Here is a 22,368-nt window from a genome sequence, read left to right as displayed (position 1 = left end):
TATTTCCTTCATAACTTTTCCACAAGTACATATTTCCATAAACCTCTATGTCAGAAACTACTGTTTATGGTTAAAATTTATACGTTTTTATTAGTTTTAATTGGACTGTTATGTTTCAAGAGGCACCACCAAAAGAAGTGTTAATTACAGTGAGAAACGTAAGTACTTAGTTATTATCTTTAATTGGAGGACAGAATGTTGGCTGAAAATTGAAGATACAACAATGTTCCATGTAACCTGGGAGCCCTCGGGAACATTGTACAAGACAGACATTCAACCCACTTTGTCCAATTTGAAGTAAACACCATTGAAGAGACTTCATTATGCAGCTGTAACATGAAAGATAGGGACATCAGAATAAGTACCACATCAAAGAAATGTTAGAAAGAAATTGGGCACAAGTGTTCACTTGAAAAAGAAATTATGTGAGAAATGCATCTGTGATAAAGCAGATTGTTTACCATTTGCTCAGGGAAAGAAGAGAGTGACCTAGATGATCTGATGTCAGCAAATGTCTGTGGACCTTTTAATGGATCTTCTCAAAAACGAATTATGAGGGGGTGTTTGAAAAGTCCGTGCAAAGTCTGAGAGATGGCACCATGTTTAGTTAGTAGCATCTTTAGAAAGAACACACACCAAGTTTCAGCCATATTGGTGTGTTTCTTTGTGTTTGGCATTCGTGTGAATCAAGGAAGTCGAGTGATTGTCAAACCATGGACTAAAAAGAATTTCATGTGGTGATTAAACATTACTTTATGAAAGGAAAAACGCCTGAGGAGACTAAAGAGAAGCTTGATAAATGTTACGGTGACTCTGCTCCTTCAATTAGAACAGTTTATAAGTGGTTTCAAAATTTTCAGAGTGGCCATATGTGCACAAGTGATACTGAACATTCTGGGCACCCTGTGGAGGTTAAGACTCCAGAAATCATTGATAAAATCCATGATATGGTGATGGATGACAGAAGAGTTAAGGTGTGTGAGATTGCTAGTGCTGTGGGCATCTCGACCGAACGGATACATACTATTTTGCATAAACATTTGGACATGAGAAAGCTATCCACAAGATGGGTTCCGCTCAAGCTTAACCAAAAACGCAATCGTGTGAAGGGTTGCAAGGATGATTTGCAGCTGGCAGGAAGAATCTGCAGGACTTTAAATGTTGTTTTGTCACTGTGGATCAAACATGGATACATTACTATACTGCTGAGACCAAACAACAATCTAAACAATGGGTTACTAAGGGAGAGTCTGCACCAAAAAAGGCGAAGACCAATCCTTAGGCCGGAAAGGTTTGAGGTGACTGTCTTCTGGGATTCGCAAGGGATAATCCTCATCGACTACCTGGAAAAGGGTAAAACTATTACAGGTACATATTATTCATCGTTATGGTGGAGAGAGGTGGATGCAAAGACCTAGGGAAGAATTGTACTGGAACATGAGAACAAAATCCGGGGAAATCAGACTCAAAAGGGCAAGGTTTGCTGGGCATGTAGTTAGGATGAGTATGGACAGAATGATGAAGAGAGTGTGGGAAACAACAGGGAGGACAAGGGGAAAGACAGGAACCAAGTGGATTGTTGAACTTCAGAAGGACTAGTTGGAATTGGGGATCAAGGTCGAAGGAAAGGAAAATTGGAGGAACAAATATACACCGACAAATATGCCGGAGATCAATGACAGAGAAGAATACAGGAAAAGATTAGAATGTCACCAGTGGAGCCACCAGGAGAAACGGAAACTGAAGATCTCGGAAGAAGAGCGGGAGAGGAGAAGAGAGGGAATGAAGAGGTTCTGGGAGAAGAAGAGGAAAATGCAGTCCACGAAGGGGCTAGCCGTGGTCCTACAGAGGCCGTAACTCAAGAAGAAGAAGAAGAAGAAGAAGAAGAAGATATATTCATCGTTATTGGACCATTCGAAAACCGAGCTGCAAGAAAAATGCTGGCGATTTGACCGCAAAAAAAGTCCTTTTTCATCACGACAATGCACCAGCACACACCTCAGCGGTTGTGGTTGCAAAATTTTTGGAAGTGGGATTCCAGCTCGTTTCACATCCCCCCTATTCTCCAGACTTGGCTAACCTCGGACTACTATTTGTTCCCCAATTTGAAGAAATGGCTGACGGGACAAAGATTTTATTCAAACAAGGAGGTGAGTGCAGCAACTAATAGCTATTTTGCAGACTTGAATAATTCCTATTATTCGGAAGGGATCAAAAATTAGAACAGCGTTGGACGAAGGGTATAAGTCTAAAAGGAGACTATGTCGAAAAATAAAAAAAAGATTTACCCCAAATACGTAAGAATTATTTAGTTTTGCATGGATGTTTCAAACGCCTCTCGTATATGGTTGTATTCAAGGACAGCTAGACAAAATTTTGGGATTAATGTTTTGGAAGGAAAAATCTGAAGATAAGAATGTGTTGAAATAGTTTCTTCAGCATTCAAAGACATTTGGTCATCCAGTCAAAGAGCTAATAAGAGTGGAGAAATTGGTGGTAAGGAAGTTCAGGACATATGCATGTAGCACAGGGCTTCACAACATACGTGCTCGCGGAGCAAGCTGTGAGCAGCAAGGTGCAAGCACGGAGCAGCGCGAGCACGCTACCCCCACTACTGGACCAGAGTGGAGAGTGGGGAAAGTCACGTGGGGCACACAACAGCTGCCGCCAGTCAATGTAAATCCGCGGCCACCTGCAGGGATATCACTCACGAATTATTACTGCGACAAATGAAACAAATAAAGGAGAATGTACACATGCCACATAATTTTATTAGCTTAGTGTATGCCTCTACATTCGCATTAATTTGTGAACTGTTACAAAATAAAAGGTGTCACTGAAGTGTGGGATTCTCGGTTATCTTGTACTTTTTGCCCTTTACAATTGCGTCTATGTTCGGAGTAATTGTTCTTGTGCATTTTAGGCGCAGCGTGCAGTTTAAATTTCAATCAGACAATGCATTTCTCAGTGCGTCTTGTTACATTTCATTGCAGAGAACAGTTGTTCACAAAAATATGTGGAAACAAACATTGATATTATTGTAGCCGCCAGTTTGTGCAAACGAGGAGATCTGTCCTGAGGGAAGTGTCTGTAGAATTCCAAAATGTTTTTCTTGTTCTGATATTTGTCTATGTATTCTCTGTCACACTGCAGGTCAATAATTTCCTGCTGCAGCTCAGGACGAATCTCTTAAATATTCGTTGAATATGGAGAGAACAGATCAAAATCACTGTCTAGTGCTGTCAGATCTTGAAAGCGCTGATCAACTAAACTATGTGAATAACGTTCACAGTCTTTGTGAACATCTTGCATGGATGATAATTTAGGAAAATGAGCTAGGTTTCCTGTTTCCAGCTGACTCACCGAAAGTGTCAATTTCTTTTTAAAAGCTCGTATTCGGTCTATGAAATGAGTAATTAGCAGATCTTTACCTTGTAGTAAAATGTTCAAAGCATTCAGATGGCTAGTTAAATCTGCTAAGAACGCGAGATCACATTCAAACGTGCGCGCGCATTTCCCCTCCCTCCCCTCCCCCCTACTCCGCGACCTTGCACCTGCTCGCGAGCAGGTGCCTGAGCAGACACGTGTACTCGCGCTCAAAACTGGCCAGTTGTTAAGCCCTGATGTAGCAGATATTACCCAGAGGCTAACAACACCCTACACACTGCAACAGAATGTTGGAAGTGAATGTAAAATGTAAACTGCAGTTGAAATGGCAAGAACTTTCAGGTACTCAAGTAAAGAAACCGTGTGTGCAGAATTGGTTGGAGCATCAGTTTACATTCTAAATCAAACTGAAAAATTGTCTGCTGAAGGAATTAGTCCTTTTGAATTCTGGTTGGCTGGAAAGCTAAGAATAAAAACATTTATGTATCATAGGTTCTACATGCTGTGCCCACATCTCAGTTCAAAGGACACAGAAAATGGGTAAAAAAACTGTCATGGCATATCTCGTGGGATATGATGAAGATGACCATTACGGAGTTTGGCTGAAGGAATAAAACAAAACAACTCTCAGGACAGATGTAATCTTCCATGAAAGGCTTGGAAATTGTGAAGAACAAGTGAAATTGTCATTACAGGATGTTGAACAAAATAATTGGGGAAAATATGCAACTCAAGAAGTTAAAGGTGAGACAGTCTTGGACAAAGAAGAGATAATGACTTGAAGATTGAATAGGACAATGCTCATTACAGAGAAGAGGAATATTTATCCCACCTTACTAACAACTGCAAAATTGTTCAAAATTAATGAAATCTTCATGGGTAAATGATTTTGTAATGTTCACTGAACAGATAATTAATGGAACAACAGGAAATCTGGAGGCATGTGAATAAATGATCAATAGTACACAAAGTTTTCACTTTAGGCAGGTTAAGGAAATGAAGTCACTACAAGAGAATAAGATGTGGTGTTTAACTCTTCTACTAAAAGGAGCTAAAACTGTAACATGTAAGTGGAGTCTTCATGTAAAGAATGATACAGATGGAATGGTCAAGAAGAAATATAAAGCGAGACTTATCCTCAAAGCTATGGTGTAGACTACAATGAAACTTTCAATCCAGTAGCTAAGCTGAGCATCATTTGTTCAATGTCAAGTGTTGCTGCAGTGGAGAAGATGCATCTTATACAGTTTAATGTGTCTGCAATTTACTTATATGAAGGACTAGGAGAAGTAATGTATATGCAACTGCCAGAACAGTTCAGTGATGACACAGAGAGAGTTTTCAAATTAATATGAATTTTGTAAGGACTTAAGCAAGCACCGAGCTTTTGGAATAAACATTTCCAGGCATTTCTCTCATCCACAGGCTTCAAGACAAATTATGCATATGCATGCTTATATATCAGAGAAGAAGGTGACAAGAAACTGTTAGCCACACTTTATGTAGACAATAAGTTAGTTAATGTGAGTAGTCAGCAGGATGCCAGAAAATTCATTGAAGAATTGAAAACTGAATTTGATATCTGCGTGAAACCACTGTTGCATTTCCTCGGACGTACGATTGAAGACTTGGATGACTGGATACTCAACATAACTTAAGAAACTTATGCAAGGAAGATTTCTGAGTGTTTCAACTTTCAGGAGTGCAAACACAGTTCAGCAGCTATTGTTAGGGAACAAGGTATGTCATAAGCAAATACAAAGAATGCAGAGAAGTGTAACTTTCCAAATTGACAAGCAGTTGGATCACTGATGTACTTGATGCTTGGAATGATACCTGATTTTGCATACAATGTGAACTTCCTGTCTTGAGCACTTAATTCAGCTTCATTATAGGATGTAATGAGACTAAAACGAGCATTTGGGTATATAGGAGGTACATGTGACCTAGGAATAATCCCTCATCCACCTTTGTGCAATGGCATATTAGATTGCTACAGTGCTGCAGATTTTCAATTGGTGCTACAAAACTGGAGGAATGAGAAAGCTAAAGGAAGTTTCAATCCCTACAGTTGGTAATGAGGCACCAGTGAGACTCCCTCAACATCCTAAACTCCACCATCAGACAAAACAAAAAGATAAAAATGGCAGAAGAATGGTTCAGATATTTATCACATCTCAACTGAAGATCAACTAGAAGATATGCAGTAAAACTTTGTTTATACATTTTTCTCACTTATACAGAATTGGGGAGAAGAGGAGTTTGTGGCACAACTTGACAAGAAGAAGGGACCGATTGGTAGGACATGTTCTGAGGCATCAAGGGATCACAAATTTAGCATTGGAGGGCAGCATGGAGGGTAAAAATCGTAGAGGGAGACCAAGAGATGAATACACTAAGCAGATTCAGAAGGATATAGGTTGCAGTAAGCACTGGGAGATGAAGAAACTTGTACAGGATAGAGTAGCATGGAGAGCTGCATCAAACCAGTCTCAGGACTGAAGACCACAACAACAACAACAACATACTTTTGTGTGTGTGTGTGTGTGTGTGTGTGTGTGTGTTGTGTGTGTTGGCAAAATACCCACAGTGTGCACAAGTTAAGATGTAGTGTTTCAGAGTGGGTTGCCGGGAAGTGGATTGGTAAGGCCGATATTGGACTATGATAAAATTCATAGTATTAATAAAGAACTTTGGCAAAGTTAGGCATCGGTCAAATTTTCTTTGATCAAATCTAATGCCCTGCCTCAGATTTGATCAAAGGAAGCGTTTGTCTTATGTTTACTGCATGGAGAAATCAACCGCTTGGGGTGCTATCATCGCTGCAGCTGTCTGACGCACAATGTTTATCAATATGGCTTCCAAATTTACATGGTGCATCACATATATTATCTCAGAATGCTTGTGCAGCATGCCATCAGGTGTTAATACATCGAAAAAAAGAAATGAAAATAAACATTCTACAGGTAAGATTTCATGTTGTGCTACTGGAGCCAAAGAACACTTCGAAAAATTATTAATGAATTTGTTTCTTCTGATAGGCAATGCACTACATTGCAGCTGCATTGCACAGAGTTTCAGACGATACCATTTTGAACTGTTTCTGAAGAGCCGGATTTGGAAATGAATGCCATGATCATGGTGGAAATGATCATACTGATGGTATTTCACCTAATGATGAAGAATGGAATCGACTTGAAGAGCAGGCATCATTTTAGGATTATGTGAATGTTGATGAAAACCTTCTCACTACAGAACCCATGACTATCGCTGTGATAGTTCAGTGTGCATTGCAGGACCTGGATGAGGAATAAACTTACTATGAGGATGATACAGAAGAGCCTCAGCATTCTTCCATGATGTTTAATGATGCAGTAAATGCGTTAGAAATAATTTAACAATTTGCGATGCGCTACAATGTTTCTGATGAAATAATGACAAAGTTATCTTATTTCGAGGGAACAGTGTACACTATTTCTCTGTCAAAGAAAAAACAAGCAAAAATTACAGACTCTTTTCTTCTGTGTAGAGGTTTACATTTTTCTTTTTATCTTTGTTAAGTATGGTACCTAGTAAGCCTACATAATGTTTTGTAGAATGTAACTTTTTATTTATTGCATTTTTCATTTGTGTTTAACAATTAATTTGATAGTATGGTGCTATATTTCATTTCTACGTTTTTCACACACATACTTTTCTTTCTGTAGTCCGTTGAAAAATGTATAAACAAAGTTTTATTGTATTGATGAAGGCCCTGTCAAAACCAAGACTGTCATTTATGTCACAAAACGGGCCTTTAATGTTGGGATATGTGGTTTGTTTCTTTCTCTTTTAATTAAATATGGGAATATTTTACAGGTATAAATGTCTTCATATACAGGGTGTCCATAATTAAACCTCCAGTTTCAAAATGCTGTAAAAAGAGAACCACTGCTCAGAATGACATCAAATTTGAACAGCATGTTATATGCACACAACTGTTCCTTAGTTTGCATCTAAGACACCCAACATGACTGTCTTCATGAAAGATCATGCACTGCTAGTAAAGCTCTTTTACAAGAACGGTGACTCTATGTCAGTAATCCTGCCGAAATTCCGGACACTCAAGGGTATGAAAAAAGGCTTTGGTCCGATGTCTGATAGGGTTTGTAGGGCAGGTTGACAGTATCATTTATTGTAGGCCCATGTTCCTTTGAGGATATGAGTTCTGTTGGTCCTGTTACTTGTAACATCACTGGTAAACACCATGAGAGTGTTTTGCCCACCAACATCATTCCAACTCCCTCAACAGCATGGATGTGTAGGTAGGATCATTTTTGTACAAGGTGGCACATCTCTGCTCATTACACAGCCGGTGAAGCAGCTGCTGTAGAGGCGTTTCAGAAGTGCTAGAATTATCAGCTGTGATTTCCCTACAGCCTGACCATCCAGATTGCCTGATCTTAATCCATCTGATTTCTGGCTGTGGGGTTACCTGCAAGATAATGAGTTCAGTGCTCCATTTATGAGTATAGCTGAATCAAAGGCACACTTTGGCTAAAGCATTCTGAATGTGACTCCCAAGACAAAACAACCTGTTTTGGAACATTCTGTTTATGTATTTCAGCATGTGGCAGCATATTGGACATGTCTTGCACGCGAGTCTCACAACAATTAGAAACTGATGTCATTTTGCTTTTTGAGCAGTTTTTGGCTCCAGGAAAATTAAAAACCAATGTCATTTTGCTTTTTATGCAGTTTTGACCTCAAGACAGTTGAAACCGATTTTTCCAGCCTGATGACGTATTACCTCACTGTGGTGGTTGGGCTTATCTAACTAACAGTGCCACAACTGTTAACTGCTGAGCTTGTGCAGTCATGCACATTGAACAGTATGGACGGTGCAATGTGCAACTCAAACCATAGCCATCGTATTGCGTTTCATCTGTCATTAGTAGCCGACTGCATTTACGTTAAGCACTTACAGTGGCATCTATCGGTAAAATTTTCATAATTTTTTTTTTTTTTTTGTCCCATGATGTTTCCCCGTGTGTTAATAATATGATGTTCAAATTTGATTTCATTTTGAGCAGTGGTTCACTTTCTATGATATTTTGAAACTGTAACTTTAATTATGGGCACCCTGTATAATTAAGTACCAGTATCAAGCAAAGTTGGTAACACTTACTGCTAAGAAAAGTATCTCCATGTATTGTCTTTAGAATAAAAGTTCAGTGCAAAACAGTGAATCTGCAAACTACAGGTTAATCTTCAAACTATTAAATTTAACAATATCAGTTTTTAATAATCTTGAGACCAATACCACCACAAACTGCAAGATTATATGAAGGAAATTTTTTGATGACCAACAACTTCACGTGTTTACATGTTATGTCATTATACTTTTAAATCTCAAATGATAAAACAGTTTTGAGAACAATAAAATGAGTAAAGGAACCCATATAGTATAAATGTTGTTGAGCGTATAGGGACATAAACAAGCCCTTTCTTTCCTCTTATATGATTACAACTTCTCATGATAGGATGGAGTAAAAAGTTCTAGGTGTGTGCTTATGACAGGTACTGCAGCCGGGTCTTTTTTGTGGATATGACAAGGGGAGAAGAGCTGGTATAGCAACCAGATGCACCAGCATGTATTGAGTGGGTGATGGAACACCACTTTTGGGAGAGATGAGATGCATTTTGTTTTGGATACTTGTTTCAGGACCCAACAAATAGTAGTCTTATGAATAAGTGCTTCAGATTTTCCATTACAGAGTGGAACAGTTTGACAACAAGGCCCTGAAACAATGTTCAGTGTGCTGATGGAATGATTCTGCTTTCACAGACATGATGGTGGCGTTTGAGTTTGAATCAGTTAAAGAAAGCAGGGATTTAATAATGTAAAGTGTAGAAAATGGTATTATGTGTTAAGGGCAAGTAGCAAATGAAACATAACCTATGGAAATCTATGGACTTGATTTGTGATTGTTTGTAATACAATACTGTTACAGACTAGCAGATGAAGAATGCAACAGCAACTTCTTAACTTGAGGCACTTGAGGATGACTAATATTTTCTTTAATTTTCATTAAGAACAAATTCAAACTCTACATATGAATTCAATTGCTGATTGATTCAATTAAACTGCAGGTGGCCCATTTCATTTTTCAGTCAAATTTCCATCAAAGAAGCGTCATCTGTTAAGTTCAGATAACTTTTCACTTTGGAGAAACCAAGCTCTTTCTGCAGCTTATCAGCACAATTACTCACATGAGTGTCAGCAGATTCTCATGTAATGAAACCATTTGCCCTGCAGCCATTTTAGAGAGATTATGGCCACATGCCTACAAAATGGCTGTCTGTGCAGCTGTCTACCCACATCCTCTGGCAGGAAATGCTTAGCAGTGTTGGATGCCTGATTTGGCACTGCCTAACTAGTACTGCAATACCCAGGCACTAGTCACAGCTGTGCAGGCATTAGCACTGCAGCAAAAGGTGCTGAGAACTCTGCAAAGGATTGTGCAGTGCACTATGCACGGCCTGGGTTTGTAGATTTCACTTTCTGAGGAGAATTACTTGTAGGTGAGTTATAGTCATACATCTGTATAAGAGTGAGGCAATATATTTGACATCGGTAGAAACTTGAGAAAGTTAGTGATTGATACTGGTCATAATCATGGACGAAATTTGGGGTGGACAAGAACATGGCTTTAATAATGTGACAGTTAGGGCTGTCATAAATTGATGACATAATGACATATATGTTGCTACACTTAAGGTTGTTGGGAGCCATCAAGGGCACTTCAAGATAGGAAATCAGGACAAATATGAATTGTGATTTATTAGTCCCGTTACATCTGGTGTGCAGATCCGTAGATCTGCTGTACAGGAAACACATCAAGCCTTAAGTGAACAGTAGAACTGTAGAACAGTCATCCTCGAATTCTTCAGTGATATAGTAACATTTTTGTACTAAAATGTTATGGAGTAATCTTTTCAAAGGTGTAATGTTCATGTTAATGTTCTTACCTTGTGGGTTGTTACATATTTTTAGCCCCATGTACAGGGGTGTCTGAGCATAAAACTTTAAGTAATGCAAGGCAAGTTTGAAGCTCTCTTTGTGACGAGTACCATAGATATTGTTAAAGTGGTACTTTTCAAGTTTACATTGGTTTTTGTACACAAAAATTAGAATGAAGAATGGTTAGTATTTTTAATTTCGTAGATAATAGACTAAATGACTCCTTTTTATGGGCAGCACACATGTTTCTAATCATTTTCTTTTGAAGAATTAACAGTCTTGTGCTGTTTGTAGAATTTCCCCAGAAAATTATCCCATACTGAATAACTAATTCTAAATAACTATGATAGACAATCTTTCTTATGTCCATATGAGTAGCACCAGACAAAATGAACATCGCAAAAGCTAGGGTATTTAATTAATTTGTGAAGAAGCCTATATGTGTCTTCCTGTTAAGACTTTTGTAGGCCCAAGAATTTCACATGGCTTTCATCTGTCATCAAGTGATAATTATGAGCTGTTTTTGCAAACCAAATTGCTGATGATTTAGAGACAACCTGCACTTTGTGGATTTTTGTGACATTCCGTTTTAGTACATTTTTATGGGACCAGGATTCAAGTTTTCCTAGAACATTTTGTACACTGTATGGAAGTTTTTCAATGGTGTCTCTTCTATTGGGACTGAGGTGTCATCTGCTAACAAGACTGAATGAGCATCAATATTTAATGGTAAATCATTGACATACTACAAGAGCAGGTAAGGACCCAGTATTAAAACCTGTGGGACTCCTTGGGAAGTTGTTTTCCATTTGGAGTAATAGTTAACTGAATTCGACATTAAAATAGCTCTTTATTTCATTTCTATCACATAAGAATTGAACCACTGTAATGCAGTATCCTTGATGTCATGGCTCTTAATTTTGTAAAGTAGTTAGAGTGGTTCACTGAATCAGAGGTTTTTTTTTTAGATCTCTTCACATCCCTGGAACATTTTTACCCTTGTCCAATGAGGTGCTTATGTTTTCCGTAAATTCTCTGATGGCATTTATTGTGCATTTTGCTCTTTGAAAACCAAACTGATTTTTAGAAATAATGTCATTTCCTGTAAGAAAATTTTCTAATTGTTTTGCCACAAGTTTTTCAACTATTATAGAAAAACTGGGAAGGACGTAAGTTTCCCATATTTTCTGGTGATAACTTTTTGAATAGTTACTTTATCTCCGTATATTTTAGGACATTTGGGATTCACCATTGTTCAAAAGGACTGATTTATAACAACAGTAAACGGGTGTGGAATAATATGACATTCTGCTTTGATTGCCAAGGAAGGTATTCCATCCCATCCAACTGAATGTTTATTTTTTAATGATAATATTGTGACTTTCACAGCCTTCTGAGTGATTGTATTGAATTATTTTAGAACAAGTATTTTGTTTTTCATCTATGTGCCTGAAATTCGTGTTGTAGTGTGATGGGCTCTTATATCTACATCAGATTTTGTTACATTTACAAAGAAATCATTGAAGCAATTTGACATTTGAACAGTGTTTACAATAATATCATTATTAATCTTAATCTGTCAAACTTCTTGACTTTTAACATTTACTCCAACTCTGATTTTGCAACAGACCAGAATGCTTTTGTTTTAGCTTTTTGTTTGGTTATGAAAATACTGTTTGCCAGTTTTGTTTGCTACCACTGTAGCTTTCTTAAAGATAGTCTTGTAGTGCTTAATGTAAATTACAAAGTCTTTCTATTTACTTTAAACTCATTATGCAACTGTCTTTTTCTGGCACTAGAAACTCTTATTCCTGATACAGTACATTCAGTGTACTGTTTACTGTCTTTTCATAAGATTTTGGGGGAAATGTTTCGAACACACCTAAAAACAATCTGAAAATTTTGAAAAACTTCCTTGTATCATCAAACTGGTCATTTGTAAGAATATTGTCTATAAGGTCATTGATTGGAAGTTCTCTCTAGCGCACACAGTAAAGTTTAACTTAAATCCAGATTTCTGGACTAAATCACGAAACTTTACAGTGTCACTGGATTCAAATAATCTATTTAAATTGAAGTCTGCTGCAATTGTAATCTTTTTCTTGCTTTCTTTCTTAAAGCTTTTCTAAAAGAGAGTGAAATTTGTCTTAAGATAAGCTTAGTGACAGACCTGTCAGGAATTCTGCAAATTGATATTATCAGAGTATTCAAACCATGTAGCTCTACACAACTAATTTCAAAAATACATTCTTCATTTAGGCAGCTGAAATCTTCTTTCGCTTTGTAGTTCATTGACGCTTCAAGTAGGACACAGGAGCCTCCATGATACATATTGTTTCTATAAAAACTGCTGGCAAGTTTAAAATATTTAACTTTATTTAAAACCTCTAGGCAGTCTTTTGTGAGCCAGTGTTCATTTAAGCATACTACCTTTATGTTTACAGGTTCTGAAAGTATAACTTGCTGTTCATCAATTTTACAGTAACTGAGATTTGGACATTCTGCTGTTAAACTGTTTATATTCATATGCATCAGGACGGAGTTTTTGGATTTGTTTGTGGTTTGAAGAGCATAATAACTTCCAGTATATGTAAAGTTCTTATTTTCGAACATCACTTTTAATTTGTCATCCCCCCTGCCCCTGGAAATTATCAGTTTCCCTTGCTTTTAATGTTTCTGCAGATGTCTGCAAGCATTTTGCTGAAAGTCAGTGAACCTAATCTACTCAAGTGTAGCCCATTCTTTCCCAGACACTTATTGCTTAAAAATTTATTTGAGTCAATGAAAATTGCACCCAGCTTGTCGACTTGTTCCCTAATTTCACTGTTTGTCTTGTTTATATACATATCACATACCGACCTTTTGTGAAAGATTCCACTAGCAACAATTCTTGAACTTTTAAAAACAGTTTCGGTTGTCCAAATCAAGTTTTGAGTTTCATTGATTATTTCTTCCTCACTGCTGTTCCTAAAGGAATTTGTCCCAACATGGATTAAAACACCTTTATATTTGGCCTTTCTTCCATTTCCACTTTGTTCAGAACTTAGGATATTTGAAAATGTCCACTGATCTGTTGCAATCAGATTCTGAGACAGATTGATTTCACAACCTGGAACTGTAACATTTATCAGTAAGAAGTCACCAATAACAAGAAATTCACTATTTTTATTTGGCTTTGCTACGATACTTTCATGTTTGTCTGCTTTGTAGGTCACTGTTTTCCATTTAAATTTGTTCATCAGTATGAAGTGGATCACTTCTGTATGTTTTCAATCATGTTTCACACATGTGTATTTTTAAATTTTTGTTTCGTGTTTGGCTAACGTTTTTCACAAATGCGGGATTCTGTTTCACTTAATTCCATTTGGAGGATTCCACAAACACAGGACTGCTTTTCTTGCATTAATCTGTCATTTTCTTTCCTTGCAGTCAGTATTTCGGTTTTTAATGCCTCAGTGTTCTTTTGTAACAACTTTATAATTTTGTTTTTTGAACTTGTTGTATATCTGTTTCACAGTCACAGGACTTCCTCTCTCATATTAATCTATCACTTTCATTCATTATAGTAAATATTTTATCTTTTTAATGCCTCAATGTCCTTTTGTAGTAATTTTATAATTTCGTTTTTGAGTCCACACAATGCAGAGAGCAGACAAAAGTGGCAATGTTTAGGTTACCGAAGCAAAGTAGCAACACCAGAGCCCTGCAAATTGCAGAAGCTCTGGGCAACTGTCCCATGGGAAAAGTTTTGCTACAGAGAATTAACTGGTAACTCCACCCATTGCCTAGACGCTATTGTAAGGCATCACATAAAAGTTGTCCATGAAAAGGCACATCTTAGTGCAGGCATTTAACTTGATAATTACTCCTTAGAAATGCAATGTCAATGGGTTTATGTAGGTTGGAGTGTTACTACAGTAGTCCCCACTCACAAAAGGACAGAGGATGGGGCAAAGTGATGTAAAACACTGTTGTTGCTGGCCATAATAGGAGTGCCAGCTTTCAGCTGAATGCTATTTCTGCTAAACTTGAAGTTGATTAATGTAACATCCAGGAGCACCCCTACCTACCAAGTGGGTGAAGGGGAGTAATCTAAATGTGGTTGGCCAGAGGAGCCCAGGAGGTGCAGAGTGACTTGTCAGATTGGCTAAAGCTTGTAAAGTGCCAATGGATTAGTGGGTCAATTGTAGGAAGGGAGAAATGATATGCCACCACAATTCTTTAAAAACCTATGTTTTAGTATCCAGAGGGATTTCTCAGTCAGATTGTTGGGGTGCTGACTCTGTCACTCGTGGCCAGTCTCGGTAAGCTCTGACATGTCTGTTTTTCTCACTTGGAGTGGTGCTCTTAAGTTTATACTGCTCTCAAGTTTATACTTAACATGCTGGTAGTCTTTGCTACTTGTGTTTGCACTCACCCCTGTGGTTCAGACACTGAATTCTGTTGTGCAACCTGTTGCCTCTTTTGATATTTCTGATGTTCAGAATCAGCCTCCAGTGTAGTAGTTAGTCTGATCGCTAATAAACAGTGTTATTCAGACCCATGGATCCATGAATCTTCTGCTACAAGCATCCTGTCAAGTCCCCAAATCTGCACCTCTCATAGATGCCCTGTGACAGTGTTTGGCACTGATCCAAGGCACCTACCTGCCTTCACTGGGAATTTTTCTTTCAGCATTTACTCCTCACCACTTGAAAATTGCACTCTGACCTCAAATCCCCTATCTTCCCTCTATTCTCTGTTAGGATATGACAGGACTGCTGGTGGTAATGAGGAAGAGTCTATAGAAAGCCAATAAGGGATATAATTGGTGTGTTTCATGTAGGAATTTTGGCTGCAATGTGCTGAAGTTGATAATCAGCTGAAGAGGAAATACAGTGGGAGTGCAATAGCCAGCTGTAATTGTCATCCAGTATGGGTATGATCTTGGATTTTTAAGAAGCATAGATATGGTGATTCTTGGGGAACAGAAGAAGTAATGGGTATAAGAAAGGAGATAGATACAGCAGGTGAGCAGTTCTGGAATCGTCTTATAGATTTTGGCAGGCATTAAAAATAATGTGTGTGTGTGTGTGTGTATGTGTGTCTACTGCTGACAAAGACCTTAATGGCCAAAAGCTATAATTATGTGAATCTTTTCTTTAACTAATTAGATTTATTGGCAGTAATATAAATATTTTCTTTTTTAACCCAGCGAGGATGTGGTAGGGTCAATTTGACTGTGCTCATTTTGTTCTGTTGGCAGTTCTTTGTTGCGCAGTTGCGCATTTTCAAAGTTCTCAGGACTTGTAATTGTTAAAATCCCCTCAATGCGTGCATGAACTCAGTTGGCTGCTATCCGCGAAAGGAGATAAATGAGTGCAAATGATAAGAAGGTATTTTTGACCCTTGCACAACCACAAAGTAGTATTTCTGTGCCTTTTTCAGTTTAACTTTTTCCATGAATGTTTCATGTTTTTTGGTATTTTAGTCAAAATAGACAATAAAGAAAGAAAGGCTGAGCATATACGTCATTGCTAGGTGGAATTATCAGTCAGTAAAATCGACTTTACAACAGATGGCAGTGAAAATGAAGTTTGTGTAAGTGGTCGCAGTGGCAGCAGTGGTATTGAGCAAGATGCAAGTGAAGGCAGTGACAAAGAAGATAATATACTACTAAATGGGCTAGAAAATAATTCTCACAATGCTGTGTTACCAGAATTAGTCGATTGATTGGAAAATCAGGTACACAGTTCATTTTATTTTGGTAAAGATGGATCCAAGTGATGCAAAAATCCACCTCAACAACAAGTTTGGACCCGTTCTGAAAATATCACCAGGCAGGTACCTGACATGAGTTTAATGGCAAGATTAGCAAAGACAGAGATTGAATGCTGGAGTCTGTTTTGCAGTGAAAATGTGCTTAGTATTATCTTGAAATACACAAACTAACAAATTGCAGAAAGGAAAGCAGCTTATGAAGTAGTTGCAAATCACTATTTTATGAAGGAAATGACTATGAGTGAGCTGAAGGCTTATGTAGACTTGTACATTGCTGGATTTTACCAATCTGGGAGGCAGAACACCGTTGACCTTCGGACTTCAGACGCAAGAGGCGTGGAAATATTTCGACTGACTATGACATGGTGACATTTTCATTTTATTCAAAGCTGTCTCCATTTTGACGATAAATCCACATGTGAAGAAAGAAAACAGATGGGCAACTTAGCACCAATATGTCAGATATTTGAAATGTTCATTGAAAACTGCAAGAAAGCCTATGTACTAGGAGCATATACAACCATAGATGAAATGCTGCTTGCATTCAGAAGCATATACAAATTTAGACAATGTATTCCATCAAAACCGGCCAAATATGGCATAAAAATATTTGACTTGGATGATACAAAGAATTTCTGTACCTTCAACCTCGAAATATTTGCTGGAAAGCAGCTAGAGGGACTGTTTTCACTGAGTAATAAACCACTTGATGTGGTGAAGCAGCTGTTGCAAACCATTTCAACAACCGTAATGTGACTTTTGATAACTGGTTTATGAGCTATGAACTAGTGTAATATCTGGTGAAAAAATACAAGCTAACTTCTGTGGCAAAAGTGTGTAAGAACAAGAGGCAAATCCCTCCTGAATTTTGCAAGACTCGTGATAGAGAAATCTACTCATCAAAGTTTGGTTTCCAAAAAGAAATTACACTTGTTTCTCATATACCAAAGAAAAACAAAGTTGTTTTGCTCATGTCTAATCTTCACCACAGTGCTGAAATTGATGGATCAACAGGAAATAAAAAGAACCAGAGATAAAAATGTTTTATAATTGTACGAAAGGTTGAGTTGACATTGCAGATGAGCTGTCAGTGACTCATGATGTAAGACCCAACCCAAAAAAATGGCCTCAGACTGTCTTATAAGCAATACTGAATATGGCCAGCATAAATACTACTATTGTTCAGTGATCAAGTAACAATAAAAACCAAAAGCATCGTAATTGTATAAAAACACTACGCTGTATGTTCGTCAGTAAACACTTGAGTGCCCGACAAGAAATGTCTCAACTGCCAAGCACTTTGTGTAAGAGAATCAGAGAATTTAGAGGGGAGTCTTCACAAGAATCGACAAGAACACATTATGTCAAAAGTTATTATTCATTTTGTATTTGAAGAAGACTTATCTCGTATATACAGGGTGCGGCAGTGTTCATAGTAGGATATTAAAAACACACCATCAGGCAGTAACTGTAATTTATTTATTACCTCTTATGTCAATTAATAGTTAATGGTATGCCATTTACTAATGTGTAAGTCATTGTCCATTGCGTGGATTACTTTTTGAATATGTCTCCTGTCAAATGATGCCTCCTCTGCCCAACACATTCATGTAGGCGGCGTTGGAAGCATTCCATAACTCGGCGTTACATATTCCCTGGGACATTGCCGATGGCAGTTCTGATGCAATCCTTCATCTCAGGAATGGTGGCACAATGTGTTCGGAACACTTCTTGTTGCAGGTAGCCTCAAAGGAAAAAGTCTCTACATGAAAGGTCAGGTGAGTGAAGCGGCCAGGAAATGTCACCAAAACGGGAAATTACTCTACCGGGAAATGTCTGTCGCAAGAATTCCATACAAATTCTGGCTGTATGTAAGGTTGCTCCATCTTGTTGAAACCATAATTGTACCACATCCGCATCGGCCATACCTAATTGGGGAAGAATGAGGTCTTGCAGCATTTTAGGTGGTGTTCACTGATAACAGTTACAGCTGGCGCGCATGCCTGCAGTACGTCATTGTACAACACAAGTCAAATTACACTATGAATGCTACCGCGCCCTGTATCTAGCAAAAAATCTGAATTACTGATGAGAATGTATGGTTTTGTAGATTTTAAAAAATTGAAACATTAAGAGCTGTTAAAATGATTATTTTGTAGACTTTATGTAAAAATTAAGTAATGAAGCATTTATACACTTAATGGTGTTTATTTCTATGAAAATCCTTTAATTAATAAAGAATTCATAAATTTAATTTCCATCTTTTGTTAAAAAGCACCAATAAAAACTTAAAAATTTCAATGTAAAACAGGGGCAGTCTGAAAGAACACTGAAATTGGCCATAAAATAAAACGATTTTTTTCCTGTCTACAGAAATAAGTTTATACCAAATAAATTATCATTATTATTATAGCGTTTGGTAAGGTTCCTCCATATTTTAGTAATTCTGTTGTAAAAGCTAAATAGGACAGGTCCGTTCCCCGTCTCCTGAGTTTCATTTAATCGTGCATCTCATATATCTTTCCTTGCTCACGGAGTATGTGTTCAAATTAACTGCTTTCTGTATGCTCTTGATTTAAATGCACTGGTAGAAATTTAGGTTTGATTTTTATGGTATTTATTTATTTTGTAGGTTTTTTTAGCCTATATGCATTTAACAGGAAGAATGAGGTGAATAGAATTCAAATGTTTTTTGTTTATAAATTATGTCATTTTATTGGAACTGTATAATTAAAAATGTTATTTTGGCTTTGGTTTAAGGTTGTTGAAATAACCCATTTAATTGGAAAACAGATATCAGTGGATATTTTCTTGATTGACTGGGAGCGTCCAAGAGCCAGAAGTACTGTATGGCACAGAAGCAAAAAGTCTGATGCAGAACATTCAGAGCAGCCAGTTAGTGTGTGGAGGACTTACTTCATTGCAAATGAATGGAATGAGATACAGACAAAGAGAAAGACAAGTCTGGTTTTTCAGCTGTCAGTAACATTACTTTTTCTCAAGGTCTGTGACTAATGTTAATCTGAAGTGAATTTACTATTTAAAACTGTTTCTACATTTCAGAGTAATTCCAATATTTGTATACATTCATATTATTTAAAACACAAAACAATAGGATATCAGAATCAAGTGCACTTGATTTTGTGCTACGTGAAAAATGTGATAATAGTTTTAAGCAAATTCCATTTTGTTTACTGGGACAAAAAAATTAAGACGATACCAGTGTTTATGAATTTTTCCAGCTACTCATTGCTGTAATGTTGTTATGACTTCACAACATAAAATATATGTTTTGTACATACTACTGACTTTCTCAGAAATTCAACAATGATTTGGGTCCCAGAAACATATTTTATTTCAATATTACCAACACGTGTCATTTCTTACAGATAGTCTTGAACAGCTGATAGAAGTTGGAAAACAGTTCCTGTAAAATAGATACATTTTCTTACAGTAATATTCATTAACATCTAAGTTTATAGACAGAAAGTTGAACAGGCTTTCATTTAATGTCTGTCATCATTCAGGAGGTACAGTCACCAAATATGGCCTCAGTAATCTTCCATCCAGTTTTCTAACCTATGCTGTGGGAGAAATTAAGGCAGATTCCCTCAGCCATCATAATCACTTGAAGACCACTAACTCATATTTAAAAAAAAGAAGAAGAAGATATACAATGTGTACGATTTTCTGATGTGATGTTATGAAATCAGCCCTTGGTCTCTTCATTCTACTTGGAATGGCTTTTTATTACTCTTATAACTTGCACATCATGACGAACTGACCTGCACCACTTCTAAACCCAATATTTTGTACCTAGTTGCTGCCTTTGTCTTTTCATCCACTCTGAACCATTTTTATTTTTAACTCTTGTCACTACCCCGTTATAAGAAAGGTAGAAAGAAGGATACTAATAATTAGCTGAAAGAAATATTCCAGAGCAGTCTAATCAATTTTCAAAAATATACTGATGCATATATCGCCATCAAGTGAAATTATCCCCACCATAAAAGGGTAATGGAGCTTTCAAGAACATTCTGGGATATTATAGGATTTTGTTGAACATCCTGGAAAATTATAGAACATTCTCAAACCTTCTGGAAGATTCTATAAACTTCTGGAACATTCTACAACATTCTCCAACTATTTACAACATTCTAGAACATTCAATCCAGAACATTCTAGAACATTCAGTCCAGAACATTCAGGTCAGTCACAGCCACTTCATCACTTGATTCTCTCCTACTTCACTGACTTGCTGTAACAAGTTCATTGGCACAGTGTCCTCTTTTGACACCAATATTTTTGAACCCAACCTCTGCAGTTCCACACCCACACCTTCTTCATAGATAGGGACTGAAGGACTATCATACCATATAACTCCATGGGGCTGTGGGTATAAGTTGTGTAATTATAGCAGCAAGTATGGGCAAACGACACTTACAGCTATTATGTACAGGGTGATTATAATTAAAGTAAAAAATATTCAGACTGCTGTAGAAATAACACCACTGGTCAGAATGAAGTCAAATTGCAACAGAATATTATCGGAGAAGGGGGAAAACGTATGGCAGAAGAAAAAAAAGTGTGAAAATTGATCAATAGATGGCACTGTATGTGTTAGAATATGTAAATGAAAACACCTGTCATGCACACAACTCATTGAAGTTGGTATAAACACGCCAGGTACATGGCTTTTCTTCCTTTTGCATCTGCACCATTTGCCATGACAGTCTCAAGGCAGAATTGCGCTCTGCTTGTTAAACTATACTACAAGAATGATGACTGTGCACGTCACTCTGCAAAAGTTCCAGACACTGAAGGGTTTGAAAAAAGGCATTGGTCCGATGACTGCCAAGGGTCTGGAGAAAATGATTCGGAAATTCGAAAAGATGGGTTCTTTTGGTATGCAACCTGGTAGAGGGAGCAAACAAATTGATTCAACATAAATTGCATGAACATTGGACGTACCCATGACCATGGTGCGTAAAATCCTATGAAACATCCTTCTTTGCTATCCATTCAAAATTACCCATGTGTGTGAGTTGCTTCCTGTTGACCTGCCAACAAGAGAGACCTTTGCTTTAGAATTTCTTGCTCACATGGAAGTGGACAATGATTGGCTGTGGAAGATTTTGTGGACAGACGAAGCCCACTTCCTTCTGACATGATTCATCAGTACACAGAACTGTTGAATGTGGGGAACAGAAAATCCACACGCAAATCAACCAGTACCACTTCATCCTGAAAAGGTCACTTTGTGGTGCGGGTTTATGACATCTTTTATCATGACAAGATATGTCAATACACAGAATTGTTGAATATGGGGAATAGAAAATCCACACACAAATCAACCAGTACCACTTCATCCTGAAAAGCTCACTGTGTGGTGCGGGTTTATGGCATCTTTTATCATAGGGCCGTATGTTTTCAAAGAGACAGGTGCTTCTGGTCCTGTTACCTGTACTGTCACTGGTAAGCACTATGAGTGTGTTTTGTGCAATCACGTCATTCCAGCTCTCCAACAGCTTGGATTTGTGGATGGGATCATTTTTATGCAATATGGGGCACTTCCGCACATTGCAAGTCCAGTTAAGCAGCTCCGAAAGCGCCATTTTGAAAATGCTAGAATTATCAGCCGCCATTTCCCTACAACCTGGCTGTCCTGATCACCTGATCTTAATCCATGTGACTTTTGGCTGTGGGGCTATCTGAAAGATGTTGTGTTCAGTGTTCCAATTGCAAACTTAGCTGCATTGAAGGCACGCATTGTGCAACACATTCTGAACGTGACACTAGAAACACTTAAAGCAGTTGTGGAACATGCTGTTTCTCGATTTAAACTTGTAGCAGAAAATGGTGGACAGCATATTGAACATGTTTTGCGCCTGTCACTTGGAAATTAATAATCCGATTTGATTGTGATTGATGCTTTTTATGTGGTTTTTGGCCTCAGGACAATTAAATACTGATGTAATTGATGCTTTTTATGCGGTTTTTGGCCTCAGGACAAATAAAAACTGATTTTTCCCATCCAACATGATATGGATAGGCTTACGTAATTAACAGCATCACACCTGTACACCCATGCACAAGTTTGTTTGATGTCAAACGTACACCTTAGGCATTGTTGTGATTCATTTGTCACTTGTAGTCTACCACTATTAAATTATGATGCTTACAGCACCATCTATTGCTACATTTTGTAACTATTTATT

The 22,368-nt window shown here is 37.6% G+C and overlaps 1 protein-coding gene across 1 annotated transcript in view; it reads left to right on the top strand.

The window, feature by feature from the left end:
• The window catches only part of LOC126263663 (meckelin), a 206,375-nt gene that overhangs the window by 112,679 nt on the left and 71,328 nt on the right, over positions 1-22,368 (top strand). Inside the window, exon 9 of the mRNA XM_049960771.1 lies at positions 18,911-19,153. Coding sequence (XP_049816728.1) covers positions 18,911-19,153 — 243 coding nt within the window. The remainder of the gene's footprint in view (positions 1-18,910; positions 19,154-22,368) is intronic.

The sequence above is a fragment of the Schistocerca nitens genome, chromosome 6, assembly GCF_023898315.1.
Source record: "Schistocerca nitens isolate TAMUIC-IGC-003100 chromosome 6, iqSchNite1.1, whole genome shotgun sequence".
Lineage (NCBI taxonomy): Eukaryota > Metazoa > Arthropoda > Insecta > Orthoptera > Acrididae > Schistocerca > Schistocerca nitens.
This window is presented reverse-complemented; position numbering and strand designations above follow the sequence as displayed.